Source organism: Pinus tabuliformis, chromosome X, assembly GCF_031772625.1.
Source record: "Pinus tabuliformis cultivar Carrire ecotype Pingquan chromosome X, CPIR1, whole genome shotgun sequence".
In the NCBI taxonomy this organism is placed as follows: Eukaryota; Viridiplantae; Streptophyta; class Pinopsida; order Pinales; family Pinaceae; genus Pinus; species Pinus tabuliformis.
The window spans coordinates 129554959-129575043 of NC_142308.1; the positions used below are offsets into that span (position 1 = coordinate 129554959).

Here is a 20085-nt window from a genome sequence, read left to right on the forward strand (position 1 = left end):
ACTAATAAATACATATTTACCTCTGATTGTTCTAGAGCTTGACCAAAATTAAATCAAGGGTTTTGAGACTTCATTAGGGGCAGAGAATTGGTATTATTGTTGTTGTAGTCTAGTGATTGTCCTTAGTCTGAGGCAGAAAAGAATCCTGGCATTGGTGGCTAAGTATGAACTTTGTATTGGACAGTGCACTGGGTGCCATTTTGATATATCATGAGCCTACTTTGATCATATGTTGTTATCTCTCTATATTCTAAAGCTTTGTGTTTGGAAACATGAATGAAAATCTTTAAAATTATGTTTTTAAAAAATAAATAAATATTTAATGTATTTTTTACAACGACCGAGTCATTGAAATCAAACCAGCCGAATCGATACCGAGTCGGAGTCGGAGTCGACCCTCAGTCGTTTCCGAGTCGGAGTCAGAGTTTTAAAACATTGCTGAGCACATGTTTGTCTTGTTGATTTGAGGTGTCTTGTTGACAAGTCATGCTAAGCGTGCGATCACAATGTCATGTATGCACAAGTTCACTTGCTCTCACAACTTGCCATTTTTCTTGAAAATTTTTCGACCAGACAACCCTCCTTCAATTGGACCTCGACTGAGCTGCACTGCGCAGTCTCAGCTCTTAGTGACCCTGCTCTGCTGCCCAGAACTGCGCAGAGCTTGAGGCTGTCCTTTGGGGCAGCCGGCATTGCGCAATCTTCGAAGTGAGCAAGCTGACTGTCTCCCAGAATTGCGCAGAAGTTGTCCCCAATTCCGACCAAATCTGCGGTTCCCGCAAGATCACTCATCAAGCCTCCCTTTGGTCCACCGGAAAACCTGAACTGCACTGTGACCTGGGGCTGCATTGTTCCCCAAAACTGTGCAAAAGTTGCCCAATTGCCTGTCCTGCACTGTCTGCAGAAACTGCGCAGTCATGTGAGTCAGGCCTCTGCTACTTGTCACTGCACTGTTCCAAGGAATTGCACAGATCTGACTGATAGGCCCCTTATTGGCTTGGCCTGCTCTCCCTCTGAAAATTGTGCAGTTTTGACTGGCACTCTCCCTGCTGCCCTGCTCTTCCCTCATTCCAGAAATTGCGTAGCAACTGCCTGTTTGAAACTATCTGTCAGAAATGCGCAGTTATGACCAGCAGCTCCCCACAGCCCCATCCAACCTTGCTCTGGAAAATTGTGCAGAAATCTCTGCAGTGCCTCTTGCTACCCGCTCTGTCTTTTTCGGATAAATTGCGCAAATTCCCAACTGGACCTTTGAATGACCTGCCTAGTCCTCATCCTGAAAGCTGCGTAGAATTGTCCAGCAGTTCCTCTCGACACCTTGCCTTGTCTTCCTCCCAAGAATTGCGAAGTTCTGCCCAACTGGGTTCTACCTTGCAGCTATCACTGTTGTCCCGGATTGTGCAAATCTGCCTCCCAGTGACATCTGCGGAGTTTTTCCCAACAGTAATCCAGAGCCTCTCATCCCAGTCACCTGCACCTGAAACGGAAAACAATGCATCATGCTAGATTAGGAGATTTCTGGATTTGATGTCGTCTCGTCATGAGTGATTGTAGGAACAAGTATATTGATGAAACATTGCGCGACGACGAACGGTATGGAGTGCATGCTAGGAGACTTGCACGCAGTTGAACGAATGTACGAAGCACATCGAGCAACAAGCGAAAGGGACACATACACGTGCACCATCAAGCAAATATCAAGACCATCGAAGACCCCACACAATTTGCTATGCAGAGGTGAAGAGATGATACACTGGGAGCACACCCATCACTCAGCAGCATAGCAGCTCGACCCAGACACCACAGTCAGCCAGTACATGTCAATAGTGTCATATCGAGTTGTGTCATGAGTTGCCTTGACCACATCACTACTAAGGGCCATATTTGTTTTAATAAAATGTAATGTAATGGGAAAGTCCAAGAGACACACATATGAAGTTGAAGAGTCATGTAAGTCGAAAGGTCATAGGAAGTTAAACAATCATGAGGGAAGTCGAAGAGTCACAAGGGTCAAGTATCCCCTTGGCTATATATACCCCCACATCATGAGGAAAGGACTTTTCACCTTGGCTCCTCACACATAGCCTTGACAGTCTGTAGTCTGTACTTTGAGGAGCGAGGAGTGGCTCTAATGTCCCACTGCTGGGGCTAGTGATGTATGGTGTACAGATGTGTCTTGGAACTTTTGCTTAATTCAAAAGCCTATCTCAGGCCAAGACTTTTTCACGCATGTTTTGTATCCGTTTGTAAGACTATTCATTAAATGTTTGTAATGCATGTTTGCTTAACCTGCACTAAGATAGTTGAACTACTTCGGTTATTTTAGTACTTACATTGCTGAAGATGTGTTGTATTGCTTAACACTACTGTCTCGCCTGTGTGGACTACTCTGCCGGACATTAGACATACCATCCTTGTGTTTTCTTGGTTATAACGTCTGTCACCGCTGTGTGGACTACTCTGCTGGACGGTATACGTGTTTTCCCTTGTACTTTTGTTTTAACGACTGCCACATTCGTTGTGGAATATTACACTGGATGCTGGACATACCCTTGTTGTTTTCTCGTGTGTCTCTCCCTGGGTGGTACTACTACCTCTCATATAGAGGCTTACTTTTACTCACTCCCTTACAGTAAGAGAACCCGGACACAAAGTTACATTACGCCCTCACCAGGCATACTCACCTCGCTTTCTTGAAGTTACAAGCATAACACTATCATGTGCTGAACAATAAGAGCTAAGGCAAATCTCTAAGATAATGGAAACCGGGCCATTGTACTGGATGGGACTCCCACGCCAAACAGTGTGAGGTCTAGTTGGGACTTCATATCGGGGAGATCCCCTGAATGTTGGCGAGTCCAACACCGTCAACATTTCTGGTGCTAGGAGGAGGGCCGCTAGTAGTTTATGGATGAATGTCCTCTCAACCGCACTTATCCATCATCTGGTCAAGGTAGTAACACGAACTCCCTCTCTCCCACATGCAAGTCTGAAGTTGGTTACTCATCAACTCCCATGCCCGAACAAGAATTTTCATGTCATCACATCCGTGCTATCCGTCCCATCACCTGTCAGTTTGCTAAGGAGAGTACATACTCTTCCGTCTTCCCAGCGGAAGCAAAAGACTACATCCACAGGAGTAGTAGTCTCATCTGTTGAAGAAGTAATCCTCGCCACTCTTGAAGAGTTGGTAGAAGCTGATGAGAACGAAGAGGAACATCTTGTTTTCCTAGAAGAAGAGGAAGTTAACAACTTACTCTTGGGCTCAGGTTCCGATAGAGGCAACGGAGGGGAAGGCAGCGGAGGAGGCGGAGGCGGAGACGAACCAACAGATTCAAAAGAAGAGGAGGAGGACAAAGAAGAGGACAATATGGCCAACGCTGACGCCTTCAAGGACGCAACGATAGATGAAGACGTGCACGAGCAGTCTCTGCAAGACACAACTGATGGCAAATCTCTAAGATAATGGCAACCTGGCCATTGCACCGGATGGGACTCCCACACCAAATGGTGTGAGGTCTAGTTGGGACTTCATACTGGGGAGATCCCTTGAATGTTGGCGAGTCCAACACGATCAACATTTCTGGCGTTTAGAGGGCCGCCAGTAGTTTATGGTTCAATGTCCTCTCAACGCCACTTATCCTTCATCTGGTCAAAGGCAATAACACGAACTCCCTCTCTCCCATGCGCAACTTTGAAGTTGGTTACTCCTCAACTCCTAGACCCAAACAAGAAATTTCATATCATCACATCCGTGCTATCCGTCCTATCACCCGTTAGTTTTCTAAGGCTGTTGGACTGATTCTAGGAGTACATATTCTTCCGTCTTCCCAGAGGAAGCAAAAGACTACATCCACAGAGGTAGTAGTCTCATCTGTTGAAGAAGTAATCCTCGCCACTTTTGAAGAGTTGGCAAAAGCTGATGAGAATGAAGAGGAACATCTTGTTTTCCTAGAAGAAGAAGAACTTAACAACTTACTCTTGGGCTTAGGTTCCGGCGGAGGCAACGGAGGGGGAGGCAGTGGAGGAGGTGGAGGCGGAGACGAACCAACGGATTCAGAAGAAGAGGAGGAGGACGAAGAAGAGGACAATATGGCCTACGCTGACGTCTTCAAGGACGCAACGATAGATGAAGACATGCACGAGCAGTCTCTACAAGACACAACTGATGGCAAATCTCTAAGATAATGGCAACCTGGACATTTTACCGGATGGGACTCCCACACCAAACGGTGTGAGGTCTAGTTGGGACTTCATACTGGGGAGATCCCCTGAATGTTGGCGAGTCCAACACGATCAAAATTTCTGGTGCTAGAAGGAGGGCCGCCAGTAGTTTATGGTTGAATGTCCTCTCAATCCCACTTATCCATCATCTGGTCAAGGCAATAACACGAACTCCCTCTCTCCCATGCACAACTCTGAAGTTGGTTACTCCTCACCTCCCAGACCCGAACAAGAAATTTCATATCATCACATCCGTGCTATCCGTCCCATCACCCGTCAGTTTGCTAAAGCTGTTGGACTGATTCCAGGAGTACATACTCTTCCGTCTTCGCAGAGGAAGCAAAAGACTACACCCACAGGAGTAGTAGTCTCATCTGTTGAAGAAGTAATCCTTGCCACTCTTGAAGAGTTGGCAGAAGCTGATGAGAACGAAGAGGAACATCTTGTTTTCCTAGAAGAAGAGGAAGTTAACAACTTACTCTTGGGCTCAGGTTCCGACAGAGGCAACGGAGGGGAAGGCAGCGGAGGAGGCGGAGGCGGAGACGAACCAACAGATTCAAAAGAAGAGGAGGAGGACAAAGAAGAGGACAATATGGCCAACGCTGACGCCTTCAAGGACGCAACGATAGATGAAGACGTGCACGAGCAGTCTCTGCAAGACACAACTGATGGCAAATCTCTAAGATAATGGCAACCTGGCCATTGTATCGGATGGGACTTCCACACCAAATAGTGTGAGGTCTAGTTGGGACTTCATACCGGGGAGATCCCCTGAATGTTGGCGAGTCCAACACGATCAACATTTATGGCGCTAGAAGGAGGGCCGCCAGGTGTTTATGGTTGAATGTCCTCTCAACGCCACTTATCCATCATCTGGTCAAGGCAATAACACAAACTCCCTCTCTCCCACGCGCAACTCTGAAGTTGGTTACTCCTCAGCTCCCAGACCCGAACAAGAAATTTCATATCATCACATCCCTGCTATCTGTCCCATCACCCGTCAGTTTGCTAAGGCTGTTGGACTGATTCCAGGAGTACATACCCTTACCTCTTCCCAAAGGAAGCAAAAGATTACATCCACAGGAGTAGTAGTCTAATCTGTTGAAGAATTAATCCTCGCCACTCTTGAAGAGTTGGCAGAAGATGATGAGAGCGAAGAGGAACATCCTGTTTTCCTAGAAGAAGAAGAAGTTAACAACTTACTCTTGGGCTCAGGTTCCGGCAGAGGCAACGGAGGAGGTGGAGGTGGAGACGAACCAACAGATTCAGAGGTTGAACTGTTTGATTCAGAAGAAGAGGAGGAGGACGGAGAAGAGGACAATATGGCCAACATCGACGTCGTCAAGGACGCAACGATAGATGAAGACGTGCACGAGCAGTCTCTGCAAGACACAACTGATGACTGTAAAGGCAACCTCATCCCAAGGGTGTGGTTTCATTTGAGCAGCTATATGACTTGCAGAATCGCTTCAAAGGGCCTAGGAACACTAAAACCCAAAGTTCCACGTTGATGCGCGAACACATTAATCTGGGAACACCTGGAGATTTGAAGTTCGTGAATCTTGGTATGTGTTACACACCAGAAGAGCAACAAGCCTTTGTCTACCTGTCTAGACTGTACCGTGATGTATTCGCATGGACATACGATGACTTGAAAACATATGACACGCAAATAGTCCAACACATCATTCCGATCAAAGAAGGGGTCAAGCCATTTCCGCAAAAGCTTAGATAGGTCCATCCGTCACTTGAACCCCTCATACATAAAGAATTGACTAAGTTGTTGGATACTCGAATCATTTACAAGGTTTGTCTTTCTACTTGGGTTTCAAACTTAGTTCTTGTGAGGAAGAAGTTCGAAGAGATCTGCCTGTGCGTTGATTTCGGAAATCTGAATCATGCCTCAGACAAGGATAATTACCCTGTGCCGTCTACGTAGCACATCTTACAGACAGTATTTGGAGCAGAAATGTTTTCTCTGCTCGACGCTTTTTCCATATATAACCAGGTTTTGGTAGCAGAACCTGACAGGCTTGAAACTACTCTCCGTACCAAGTGGGGTACGTTTGCTTATAGACGAATGCCATTTGGGCCGGTAAACGCAGGCACAACTTTTCAGAGCGCTATGGACATCGCCTTTCGTGGGCTCATCAGATAGAGAGTGGTGGTCTACCTTCATGATGTAACAATTTTTTCCACAAGACGGTCAGACCACATGCACCATCTTAAGAAGATCTTTGAGCGATGTCGAAAGTACGAGATACCCTTGAATCCAAAGAAGAGCGTCTTTGCAGTGTGTGAGGGGAACCTCCTTGGCATATCATCGCCAAGAGTGGGATCAAGGTTGATCGGTACCAAGTTATGACTATCATGTAGATTCCTCACCCACTCAACAAGAAAGCTATGCAGTCCTTCTTGGGGAAGATGAACTTCCGCCCGAAGTTCATCTCAGATAATGCACAGATTGTGAAACCTATCCAAGAGATGATCAAGAAGGACGCAATCTACAACTCGGGGAAGAAGGAAGAGGACACGTTTGCTCGTATGAAGCACGGAATGGCAAAACAACGAACGTCCCATCTCCTTCATGAGCGTGAGCATGCAGGGACTCGAGCTCAACTATCCCGCCGTGGATAAGCAAGCATATGCAATATACAAGTCTGTGAAACACTTCAGACCCCATCTACTGAAAAATCATTGGATAGTCTTTGTGCCACACCCAACAGTGATATCACTGCTTGTTCAACAAGAGCTGGTGGATGACAAGACTACAAGAATATGATCTTGATATCAAGCCAGTTCACACTATCAAGGATCACAGTGTGTGCAGAGTTGTAGTAGAAGCGGTACACACACAAGAGGAAGAAGAAGAGATTGCCGGATGGGAGCAAGAAATCGATATGCATAATGTAGAGTGAGTAACACCCAGTTCGCATGACAACTCTTGGTATGAAGAAGTGTGTCAATACCTTGAGCACGACACCAATCCCTTTCACTTTTCCATGCGGCAGAAGAGGGCACTTCGACTCAAAGCCTTATCTTACCAGTTGGTGCATAGAGTGCTTTATAGAAAGCACAACAATGAAATTTTGCTCAGGTGCGTGGAGGCACAAGACTCAGAGAGAGTGTTTATGTGATCTGCATGACGGACAAGCCGAGGGTCACTTCGCGAGTAACACAATAGCGCATAAAGTCATGAGAGCTAGTTTCTATTGTCCCACATTGTTCAAATACGCACATGCTTATGCTCGCAAGTGCTCGGTCTGTCAGCGATGTGACAACACTCGAAGGTCAGTAGCCTTGTTGTAGCTTGTTGCAGTGGGCGAACCATTTCAACAGTGGGGATTAGGAATTATTGGGTAAATCTTCCCACATTCATCAAAGCAACACCGCTACATCTTGACTGCTACAGATTACTTCACGCGGTGGACAGAAGCAGTTCCGCTCAAACAAGTGAATGACCAGGAAGTCATCAGCTTCCTTCAGCAGAACATCATTTCGAGGTTTGGTATTCCTGTATCACTTGTTTTTGACAATGCAACTTACTTTTCTTCGTTGAAACTTTATGATTTTGCATTGCAATATGGTATTGTGCTTAAACATTCAACTAACTACTACCCGCAGGGAAATGGTCTTGTCAAATCTACAAACAAAAATCTCATTCGCATCATAAAAAATACCATTTACTCTGAACAACAAAACTGGCATTCCGCTCTGGTGAATGCTCTTTGGGCTGACTAAGTTACACCCAAGCCCTCTCTAAACACATCTCCATACTTCCTTGTATACGGAAAAGAAGCCATCCTCCCACCAAATATCTACTTGCTTGCTCTCCAATTATCCCAAGAATCCCAAGGCAAGTTGTGTCTATTGGTTCAGTGTAGGATCGACATATTACTCAAGTTACAGGAAGAACGAATGAAAGTAATAGGAAAATTTTCACTCCACCATAACCGTATCAAGAGACGGTTCGATCAAAAGTCTACAGGGAACACCAACTTCGCTGCGGGTGACTTAGTCTTGAAGTTGGATAAACTCCACGAAGACAAAGGCAAACACACGAAGTTCCAGTCCTTGTGGATTGGTCCTTTCACGGTTCATGAAAAACTTGGTCAACACACATATCGTCTGCAATCACTCGATGGGAGGATTGACAAACTTCTTGTCAATGTCCAAGATTTAAAATGTTATTTTCAATGATATGGGGCCGCGCACCGCCCTATGTACATAGTCTTTTCATTGCTTGTTCTTCTGTTTTACTTAGCTGTTTTCACTTTGCTTTGATTTTCTTTTATGTCTTGTGCTTTTCGTTTTGTAAATAAGTGGTCCTATACTGTGTTCTGCCTTTTGAATAAGTATGTGGCTAAAGTTCAAGGAGTCTTATGACACTGCAATGCTTGGCTAGTCCTGTGTCCATCTTCTCTGTGCTTGGTTGTAACTTTTGGCCGATGAAGTCTTGATGGAAAATACGATTCGTCTGTAAGGGAAGCTCTGGTCAAACCATGAACCTGTGTCCAAACTGGGAAACCCCATGCCTGTACTCAACCTTCTGCTCTATGTTTTCGGGCTTATCCAACAAGTAGAAACAAAGAAGGGGAAAGTCGAAACGAGCAAACCTAAATACGAGGTCTTATATGCTTCTCTGAAGGAACAACCTCTTCTGCTCTCAATAAGTCGAGATCCCTCTCCCGCCCAAAAATAAATAAGTGCCTATGCACAATCCTCTTTCAAAAAAAAAAATACAACGACGAAAGAAGAGAAAGGCTTCATGCACAGAGAGGTGAAGCATGCAACTCCACCAGGGAACTTACTAGGCTTCGTGGCAGTGGAGCAATCACTGTGTTCCTGCGTGACTCCGCCGGGGCACTATCCAGGCTTGCTCACAGCAGAGCAACACCAGAGATGAAACTTTTACTCTGTAAATCTTAAGCTCGCGAGCCAAACTACCCTTCCCGATTTTGAGACACTGTGATCTAGCTGAAAATTTTGCTGTGTTTCACTGAGTTGGCACAAGGTGAACCATGTCTGCACATGGGGTAAGTGGGGAAGCCAAAGTAACTTGCGCAACGAATCGATACTCCCTGAAAGGCCAAGCCCCTGTGCTGAAAATGAACCAAAACAGAGAAGCTGGTATTCAACCAGTGTTTCGCCAACTGTTATAGCGGCTGCAACACCCTACAAAATTTTGGCCTGCATCCAAATTTCAGAGACTTCCTTGGTTTTTCCCCTGATGGTTGCAAACACTCGAGTCTTTACACCCTTTTTGCTTGATCGACCACCAGTCGTCTTTTGGCATGTTGATTGCTATGTCATGCTTGCGATCTTGTTCTGGCAATTTTGAAGGCTTGTCTTTGTGTGCATGAGTTGTTTTCGCCCTATGGACATCGGTCGTACTCACACACAAAGTTGCAAGCACTGTCGCACAAGTGTCATCACGATCGTTCGAAGACCTATCTCAAGTGTCGCACTTGTCGCTCTTAACCTTTAAGTCAGTCTCACTTGCTCTCATACTTAGCCATTTTTCCTAAAAATCTTTCGATGGGACAACCCTCCTTCAATTGGACCCCGACTGAGCTGCACTGTGCAGTCTCAGCTCTCAGTGACCTTGCTCTGCTGCCCAGAACTGTGCAGAGCTTGAGGCTGTCCTTTTGGGGTAGCATGCACTCTGCAATCCTGGAAGTGAGCAAGCTGACTGTGTCCCAGAACTGCGCAGAAGTTATCCCCAATTTCGACCCAATCTGCGCTTCCCGCAAGAACACTCATCAAGCCTCCCTTTGGTCCACTGGAAAAACCTGAACTGCACTGTGACCTGGGGCTGCACTGTTCCCCAAAATGGTGCAGAAGTTGCCCAGCTGCTTGCCCTGCACTGTCTGCTGAAACTGCGTAGTCATGTGAGTCAAGCCTTTGCTGCCTGTCACTACACTGTTCCAAGGAATTGCGTAGATCTGACTAACAATCCCCCCTGTCGGCTGCAAAAGGAAAGAAGCAAAAGAAGGAAGATCCTCCGGATCTCTACTATGACTAGGTCAAAATATTTTCTTCTAGACTTCTTTCAAAGTTTTGAGTAGAATAGGAGCATGTAAGAATAAACTAAATTGCATGGCTAGAATCACCCTCTAGAATCTAGCAGCATAATGTACATAGAGTTCTAGACACTCATGTAGATGTAACATTTATGATAAGAAGAAAAATGCATAAGAAGAAATATCTTCTAGAATATAGGAGCATGACAAATATAGCTCAAGATATTTGTGTTGAAGAAGCATACCTAGTATAGGACCTCATATATGATGAAAAAAAATTGATCATGATAAGAGTCGTAGAAAAGCTACATCATCAAAAAGAAAGGAAACATTTGTAAGGTAAGGATCTTTAAGATCCTATGATAGAATCTTCAAAAGAAGATTTGTGAACCAAGGCAGATGTCTCATTGGGAATCCCATTCATTGATTCAAGAATGGGATGATATGCATGAAGGCTAAGATGAAGCAAGAAGGGCCACACCAAAGGATGATCAAAGGAGAATCAAGATGAGGTATGTATGCATTAAAGTTTAGTCATGTTATCATTTGTATATTATTAAGTCATGGGCATAGTTCTATAACATGATTAAGCATGAAAGAATCTCTTTCACCAAGAACATGCTCGAAGGCATGTACCACAATGCAATGAATGCCAACAAAAGAAGAACATGCTCGAAGGCATGTACCACAATGCAATGAATGCCAACAAAAGAACATTCTCGAAGGCATGTACCACAATGCAATGAATGCCAACAAAAGAACGTGCTCACATAAGGAGCATAAGATTGCTGACTAAGAAGCAAGAGGAAACATTGACAAGTCCAGAAAGCAAGCAATGAAGGAATGCTTCCATAAGAAGCATTAGATGGGTGACCTATCTATCTAAGAAGAAGCAAATGAAGAAAGAGATCAAGCATGCAAAGAACACCATGATCACCAAGAATTACTATCTGACAAAATGCCTTGAAAGATATCTCCCGAGAGAAGGCAGGACAACTCTGATAAAAAGAAGAAAGTACCCTTGACACCTTTGAAGGCCTTGGAAATATAAAAGGTGCAGATAACTGATTCTACTCTATGAAGATGTCGTGATGAAGAAGCCATCCAACAAAAGGAAAAGCAATGTTGAAATACCAGGATGAAGTCATGATGGGCTACTAGCAAGTACGATAGAGCATCCATGAAGAGAGCATTCCGAAGCATGGACAAGATGACAAAATAGTAGCCAAGATGACAAGAAGAACCTGATAGTCACTTTCCACGAAGCAATGACATAACAAAGCAAGAAGGAAAGTGATCGATGGATGGTGCCCTACCAAGAAGAAGTTCGATTGAAGATTTCATGGCATCAAGAAAGGAAGAAGATAAAGCAGCTGAAGGACCCACGAAGAAGAAGCTGCTGATGAAGGAAAGAGTCCCCAGATAAGAGGGAGCTCTGACAGGTGCTTGATCAAGAGGGAGTTTTTGGATCACCCCTGATTACAAAGGAATGACAATTGTGTTTTCCATTTCATGGGTCATGCACTAGACCAGGACTAACAACCGTAAGTCTAGATGAAGGCCATGAATGGAAATGTAAACACAAGATAGACACAACATTCTTGTCTTCACTTGGGAAGAAAGAATGGGAAGATTAGGTAATCATCTGGCATCCGATACTCTTTGAGGAGGTGTAGGGCATCCAAGACAAGAGTAGGCAAGAGGATTGATATTCTTTGAGGATTGGGAACCGAAGATAAGAATAGTCCTAGAAGGTCATACTCGGTGAACACCCGGGGTGGGTATGTACCTTGAGAGACAATGATGAAGGTGTCTATAAATCATTGGTCTTGCTAGCATTGTAGCTCATGGTCTCGTAAAGAGATGGCGCTGTTAGTCAAGGCCTTGACTATGACAATGTTGATGGATATGATGCTGTAACAGATGGATTACGAATCCGGTTGCTCTTATGTGAATTCTTCAAGATTGAAAATTGCCAAACACCTTGTAATGTTGTATGAATACCTCCCTAGTTAAGGAGTGTTGGAGAAAACGTAACTAGGTTTGGTCTTCATAAATGTAATTTTGATATTTGTACTTATTCCAGAAAAGATAAATTATTTTTGTATTATTTGTCAATGAGTTTCTTGCTTATTGAAAATAGGTCAAGCACATTTTGAAGTGCTTCTAGAGAGTCAAAGTCAAAATGTAATTATGATAAGACCCTTTGAGGGCATTTTACATCATGTAAGGTCATGGGAACATCTCTAAGCATGGTTAAATCCTCTCCTAGCAGCAAAATGATGGGTAAAAATGAATTATAGAGCAAAACTGTCAAGTTTGCTTAAAGGACAGTCATGTCGGCTTGAATAGGAGGGACAAACCTCTATTTATAGAGGTTGTCCACTCCTCAAAAGGACATCAATTCATCTCTAAAATCTGCAAGGAAAAAGGAAGAAAAAGGTGGATGAAGATAAGACGAGGAAGAAGGCTACAAGGGCAGCAAGTTAAGGAGATAGAACAACGAAGATAAGAAACAACTACAACCACACGTGCAAAGGAATAAGGGATAAGTCTGCAGCCAGATCAACAATGAAGTTGCGGTAATATATTCTTTAGGGTTCGAGCTAGTAACTAGGCCTCCTACTTCAGCGTTGAAGGTAACCTCACAAACAAAGGAAGGAGAGACAAAACCGAGGAAGATAGGACTGTTTCTAGGGCTAGAAACAGTCACACGTGCGAGGTGCAGGAAGGGTTTGGCAGCAGTTTAAGGCAACAACATGAATATCCTCATTTAGATGTATACCTAGGCCTACAAGGTATCCAAAGAAAAGCGAAGAAGCCTCTATCTATAAAGAAGTAAATAAGCCCTAATATTCTAGGGTTTCCTAACCTAGAAGACAAAGTGCTGGAAGAAGTGCCGGAAGTGACAGTGCAGAAGGAGGAAGGATTTGACTTATGCTTGGAGGATATCCTAGTCAAGGGTCTAGGGTTTGGCAGTTGTTCAAATAAGAAGCTTCAATAAGAGAAATCTTACAAAGGGTTTTCCTGTCAAGAGTGGAGAGGGTTTTTCCCTGGCAGAGAGCCAAATTCTCTGTTCTTGTTATTTTGATTTTGGTAGCAATTTGATGAAGCACGCACATATGCACTAATAATAATAAGAAGAAGAGTAAGCTAACAAGAAAAGTAAAAAGACTTCAAATTGTTTTCAAGTTTTGGAGAATCATCACAACACTACTTTGCCCTAGATTCTCTAATAGTTCTAAGGTAAAGGAAAAAGAAGGAAGTGAAATTGAGACCCTTACTTGTCGCCTCAAGTCCTTGAAAATTGAAGTAGCTGAACTTGAGCAACAAATGACCGAGACAACTATGAGCAATAGACCTCCTAGATTTGCGCAAAGGAATAATGTGACATCAGGTAGCAACAATAACTATCTGGCTAAATCTGCGCAGATCTCCAATGTGGTGTTCCAAGTGGACCAAATTGCGAAGGATAACTTCTGTGCGATCCAGGAAGAACGACATTCAGAGAAGTCTTGTCTAGAATGGAACCAAGTTATGAGCACTATGGCTTCAAGGTTGAATGATCATTTTAAGGCTAGTGAGCAGGTTTAGCCGAAGGATGAAGACGAAGAAGAGGATGCTGCATCTGATGAAGCTTCAAGTTCTGGGCATATAATTAACATTTATCAATGTCTTAACACTGCCCAGAAGAAAACAACCACCAAGAAGGAGCCCCCAAAGCAGAACAATTGATACAACTTGAGAAGTCAAGGGGTTCCCTCTGTGATTGAGAGATCGAAAGAAAAATTGAAACAACTGCTCATAATAGCTGATCCACTGACATCCTCAACACAGAAAATACAAAACAGGCCCGGGAAGACCGCTACAGTGAAAGATACGTCCATGAGAGGCAAACTCCAAAACACTCCACTAGACGGTACAAACACAAGTCTTCCCCTAGAAAACTCGATGAGTCATCCCGCTTTGGATTATAATATTGTTGAAGATATGAAGAAGACCCGTGCAAATATTTCTCTGTACGAGCTAACCAAACTCATGGGTCAGCAGGATATTCTTTTCCGCGCATTGGGGCAAACCTACACAGACAATGTTGCCTATTCCAACAAGGGACCAAGCAAGTCTCCTAGATCACTCGCATCTGTGTTCAATGCACTCCACATGGAAGAAGCAAAATCACTCTGCCCACTGTTTTTGTTATCATTCGAAATATTTAACTTCAATGTCCAAACTGTTTGGTTGACTTTAGTGCATCAGTCAATGTCATGCCATTCTCCATTGCCAAACAGACCAGTGCGCAATGGAGCAGTACAACTGCGCAGATCATACAACGTGACCGAACATGTGTAGCAGCCATTGATGCACTCCGGGATGTGATGATCCGGTTATTGTCCGACAGACGAGTTCACCAGTGCATTAACATTGCGATCGTGGACATTCTAGAAGCATATGGCTTATTGCTCAACAGAGACTGGTCCAGTAAGTTGGAAGGGTATTTTGCTACAGACTGGTCAGACTTATGGTTTATGTACCAGGGCAGAGACAACTAGATTCAGGTGTTGTCGGAGGGATATATGAAACATAACGTTAATCCCTTGAATGGTCAAAATGAACCATTGGCTTCCGCAAAACTTTTGTTCGGCAATTGTGCAATGCACAATGCAACTGCAGATACTCTGGCAAATGCAACTGCTAGGATGACACTGCTTAGGGATAGATTTTCTGTTGAAATTTTGCATAAGCCATCTATACCTGACAACATAAGTAATTTCCGTGCTTTTGATGATGATGAATAGATACTGCATTTGACGTCTTCAAGGATGCAACGATAGATGAAGACATGCATGAGCAGTCTTTGCAAGACACAACTGATGACAGTAAAGGCAACCTCATCCCCAAGGGTGTGGTTTCACTCGAGCAGTGATATAACTTGCAGAACCGCTTCAAAGGGCCCAGGAACACTAAAACCCACAGTTCCACACTGATGCACTAACAAATTGATCTGGGAACAGACAAAGATCCGAAGTTCATGAATCTCGGTATGTGTTGCACACCGGAAGAGAGGACAAGCCTTTGTCCTTCTATCTAGACAGTATCGTGATGTATTCACGTGGACATACGATGACTTGAAAACATATGACACACGAATAATCCAACACATCATTTCGATCAAAGGAGTCAAGCCATTTTAGTAGAAGCTCAAAAAAATCAATCCGTCACTTGAACCCCTCATACAGAAAGAATTGACTAAGTTTTTGGATGCTCGAATCATTTACAAGGTTCGTCATTCTACTTGGGTTTCAAACTTAGTTTCTGTGAGAAGAAGTTCGGGGAGATTTGCCTGTGCGTTGATTTCCGAAATCTGAATTGACCCTCAGACAAAGATAATTTCCCTGTGCCGTCTATGGAGCACATCTTGCAGACAGTATCTCGAGCATAAATGTTTTCTTTGCTTGACGGTTTTTCCGGATATAACCAGGTTCTGGTAGCAAAACCAGATAGGCTTAAAACTACTTTCCGTACCAAGTGGGGTACGTTTGCTTATCGACGAATGCCATTTGGGCAGGTAAACGCAGGCACAAATTTTCAGTGCGCTATGGACATCGCCTTCCGTGGGCTCATCGGACAGAGCGTGGTGGTCTACCATAATGACAACAATTTTTACGATCAGACCACTTCCGCCATCTTAAGGTCTTTGAGCGATGTCAAAAGTACGGGATATCCTTGAATCCCAAGAAGAGTGTCTTCGCAGTGTCTGAGGGGAACCTCCCTGGGCATATCATCATTAACAAGAAATATGAGGAAAAAAAACTAATATAAAGACAATGCTCCTTGATAGATTGTTCATGGACCTTATTACAAATTTAAATTTGTTACACTTAGCTTTACTAAAGCTAAAGCTCATGTCTAGTGGCCTTATATATATATATATATATATATATATATATATATATATATATATATGTATGTATGTATGTATGTATATTGCTGTCCCCAACTCCCTGTCGCGTGAAAATTTGGGGTTGCTTGTAGCCATTCCAGGGACTCGTTCCTCTGTCCCCGCCGTTGCCCCGTCCCCAAAACCAGTGCAACATAGGTATATAATAATACTAAATAGTCAATATTATAGTGTAGAGACCACTATATATTGTATAATGTTCTATATTATAATATAGTTTATATTTATGCTATATATTATATTATGTACTATGTATTATAAACTTCTATATTGAGCTCATATAATATTTATTATATATTTTACTTCAATCTAAATATAAGCTATATTTAACATATATTTATGATAGTGATAATAATAGTTTATTATTGTTACATAATAAATAGCATATTCCTGTTGTATTGTATATAGGTTTTAGCTTTTACTCTCTATATTAGGATTTGTCCTAGTATTTGTACCCATATCTATATTTGTGCAACTTGAATGCAGAAGAATGGGGTGATGCATGAATGGGTGTCTATAACTGCTTGGAGCTTCCCATGTATCCAGGGAACAACAGGATGGAGTCAACAAATGTTGTTATTCAGAAAATGAAAATGTAATTAAATATATAAAATAACCTAGGAAATAGCCAAACTTGCAGTGCTTGTAGGTGTGAGCGCAATTGGTTTGTTATTGAGAGGATTCACACGAAGAAGAAAAACTGTTTGGAACAAAAAAGGTTAAGCCCTACCAAAATAAGCATAAAGCCCTTCCAGATTTTCTTGAGCAGAGTGAACAACTAGACCTGAAGGACCACCAATTACTTAGACTAAAGAAAACAGTTCTTCTCTGTCAAGCAACCAATGCTCCTCATTGAGACTTTGATTTCTGAAGCAGGTCCTACTAGAGTAATTCCTCATCCTAACAACTTGAAATAACGTTTCTTGTGATGCCTCATAAGTTATCATGAATCTGCATTCTGCTTCCATCACAATATATTTGGCTGATACGTGTTTCTTTGCCTTTCATAAGCATGATCATAGGCTTCTGTATGTGCTCACTTGTCTACATTCACTTCTTAATTTTGTTTAAGCTGTCAGAGGCATTGGCTCCATTTTAGAAATAACAATTTGAAATCCCAATCTTGAATTAGATTTTTGGACTATCATTAGATTGGCTATGTAATACTGAATTTTCAATTTCATTGAATGAATTTCATTCTTATGTAATACTTCTCTTTTTTGGAAAGCATTGGTGTGCTTTAAAGATGATTTATTCTTAATGTCTGATATGTATTAATATCTATTTTATTTATTATAATCCTTATGCTTGATTTTTCCTTTTTCATGGATATGTACAGGTACCTCAGCAAAATAATTACCATGATTGTGGACTTTTCTTGCTCCATTATGTTGAAATGTTCTTGAGACAAGTTCCTACAACATTTAGCCTTCCACAATTAGCGAACACTGCATATTTTGTAAGTTTGATGTTTTTGTCTTCATGCTTTTTTTGTTTTCATGATTTTTTCTTTTGTTTCAATTTGTTTGGTGGTGTTGGCACAAAATAATATTTTAGTTCAATTTACTTATTGGATAATTGGATGTAAATAATTGCCAGCAAAGCTTGCTTATAGTCTCACAATTATAAATATTTTGCACATTGTTTTCAAAGTTATGTTGAAGTTTCACTTGTATTTACTATTGCCTGGTTGTGCCCTTGTTTTTTCAGTGAAAATAGTGTAGGGACTTGTATTGTCTAGTTGTGTCCTTGTATTTTGAGCGAAAATTGTGTCAGAATTTGTATTGTCCGTTTCTGCTTTGAATTGCCCTGAGCTTGTATTGTCTAGCTCTGATACATGTTCTGAGTTCTAGGTGTAAGTAGTTCCGCTATTGTTACTTGCATGTCAAAATGTACGTTATGTAGGTTGAATATTTAATGGACCTCTAGCCGGTGTTGATTTGTTTCTATCTTCATGTAATTAGATCCCAACCATTTTTTGTGCTATTGTAGATGATGTGTCTGATAATTAATATGCAAATAAAGGATTTAGTCACCATGAAGATATCTTACAATTATTTCTGGTGCATTGAAGATTACCAACGAATAAATGATGTTTAACGTTCCAGAGCTCTGGGTTCATCTGAAAGAGGTTCTAAGCTAAGTTACCAGGATTCGGATCTGGATTCGGATACGGATCCGCCAGTTTTTTGAAAAGCCAAGATCCGGATTCGGATACGGATCTGCCAGTTTTTTGAAAAGCCAAGATCTGGATTCAGCAAGTACAAACAATATAAAATATTTTATAATTTTTAAAAACTAAATTTATATAAAAATAAGATAAAAACATATATTAATTTTAAATATATAGTTTTTATATATAGCACCTATAAAAACATATATTAGATAAACAATATCAGAATTAATATATTATTTATAAATATGAATTAAAATTAATTAAATTTGTATAAAATAAAAAAAATTATAACTTCTCTTTAAAATTTTAAATATAAAACTTTTATATAATACTTTTAAAATAATTATTAATTTCAGGTGAAAAAAATAATTATTAATTTAATAATATTAAAATTAATGTATCATAATATTGAAACATTAATTACTAGTTATTATATTTAAATTAAATGAACTTACTTTATGAAACTCACCTTTTTACGTTTAAAATAAACATAAAATTTAATTAGAATATCCAAACGTCCGCATCTTATAATCTTGAATTAAAGTTTATAATATGGTCAACCAAGCAAAAATTAATGAACTCCCTTGTTAATATTCATGCGGCTGATTTTTCCAATATCACATTATTCATCCGCTGACATTTTCATTCTGGAATTCTGCGCTGAGATCTAATTTGGAAATATGTGCTGACATCAAACCATTTTACACACAGACAAATGTTGGGCGGATCTTCGTGGATCCGGATCCGAATCCGTCTCTGATCCGGGGATCCGTGGATCCAGCCGCTGGGCCTGACGGATCCAGTAACCTAGGTTCTAAAGTTTTATATGTTGTAGAGAAGAGAAGACTTAGTCGATGATTTGCATTGACTTATATTTCTTCAATACTTGCAACATAGACTAAGTGGTTCAATGCTTCTTGGTTTCAATAAGTTTACTGTTCTGCAAAAAGATACATTCATTCACCCCTTTAGAATAATTGGATTTAATTATGTGGTATCGATAGATGCATTGTTGCTATCCTGTACCCTGAATTTGTGTTTATTTAGTCAATACTTATAACATGGACTAAGTGGTTCAATGCTTGATTTTTCAGTAAGTTTAGTGTCCTGCAAGAACTGAGGGCAACGGTTAGGTTTGTTCACCAGAAGTGTTTGTTTGCTACAGAAGAACAAAACTGTATGGTAGTAGTGTTGAGATCTATAGAGCACAAGCTAGAAACAATTTCTTTCCAAAGATAACTACTTCCAATGATTTTGTTAGCATTAATTTCACATATCATTATTTTCACATATCATTCATCCAATATCTTTAAGCAGTTATACAGAAGAAAATTCAACCATTAAACATGTGAGAGTAGTAAAAGAACCACGAGATCATGAGACAAGAGACACAGAAATTAGGCCTGAGGCCAAGGCAAAACCCACAAAGGGAAAACCCATAAGTCTTTCCTTGTGTGTGTGTGTGAGAGAGAGAGAGAGAGAGAGAGAGAGAGAGAGTGAGATAGTTCTATTTATCATTACAACAGAAATAACCATATCAAGATAATAGCCAAACCAGTGACCAAGAAACAAGATCAAGTGCCAAGCCAATGTGCCAAGTCAACTTCCATGTTCTCCAGATTTTCGGCCCCCTCCTGCTCCCAACTTCTCTGGATCATAGATAACCAAGTCAAATTCGATGTGCCAAAATGAGGAAGGGAGGT

The 20085-nt window shown here is 41.6% G+C and overlaps 1 protein-coding gene across 4 annotated transcripts in view; it reads left to right on the forward strand.

Moving 5' to 3' along the window:
* LOC149138769 (uncharacterized) overlaps positions 1-20085 on the forward strand; it is a 264909-nt gene that overhangs the window by 202800 nt on the left and 42024 nt on the right. For 3 of the 4 annotated variants that reach the window (XM_089450131.1, XM_089450133.1, XM_089450132.1), the window contains exon 14: positions 17546-17665. The exons of the other annotated variant lie outside the window; for it this stretch is intronic. In XM_089450131.1, the coding sequence (XP_089306257.1) occupies positions 17546-17665 (120 nt within the window). The remainder of the gene's footprint in view (positions 1-17545; positions 17666-20085) is intronic. 4 annotated transcript variants of the gene reach the window in all.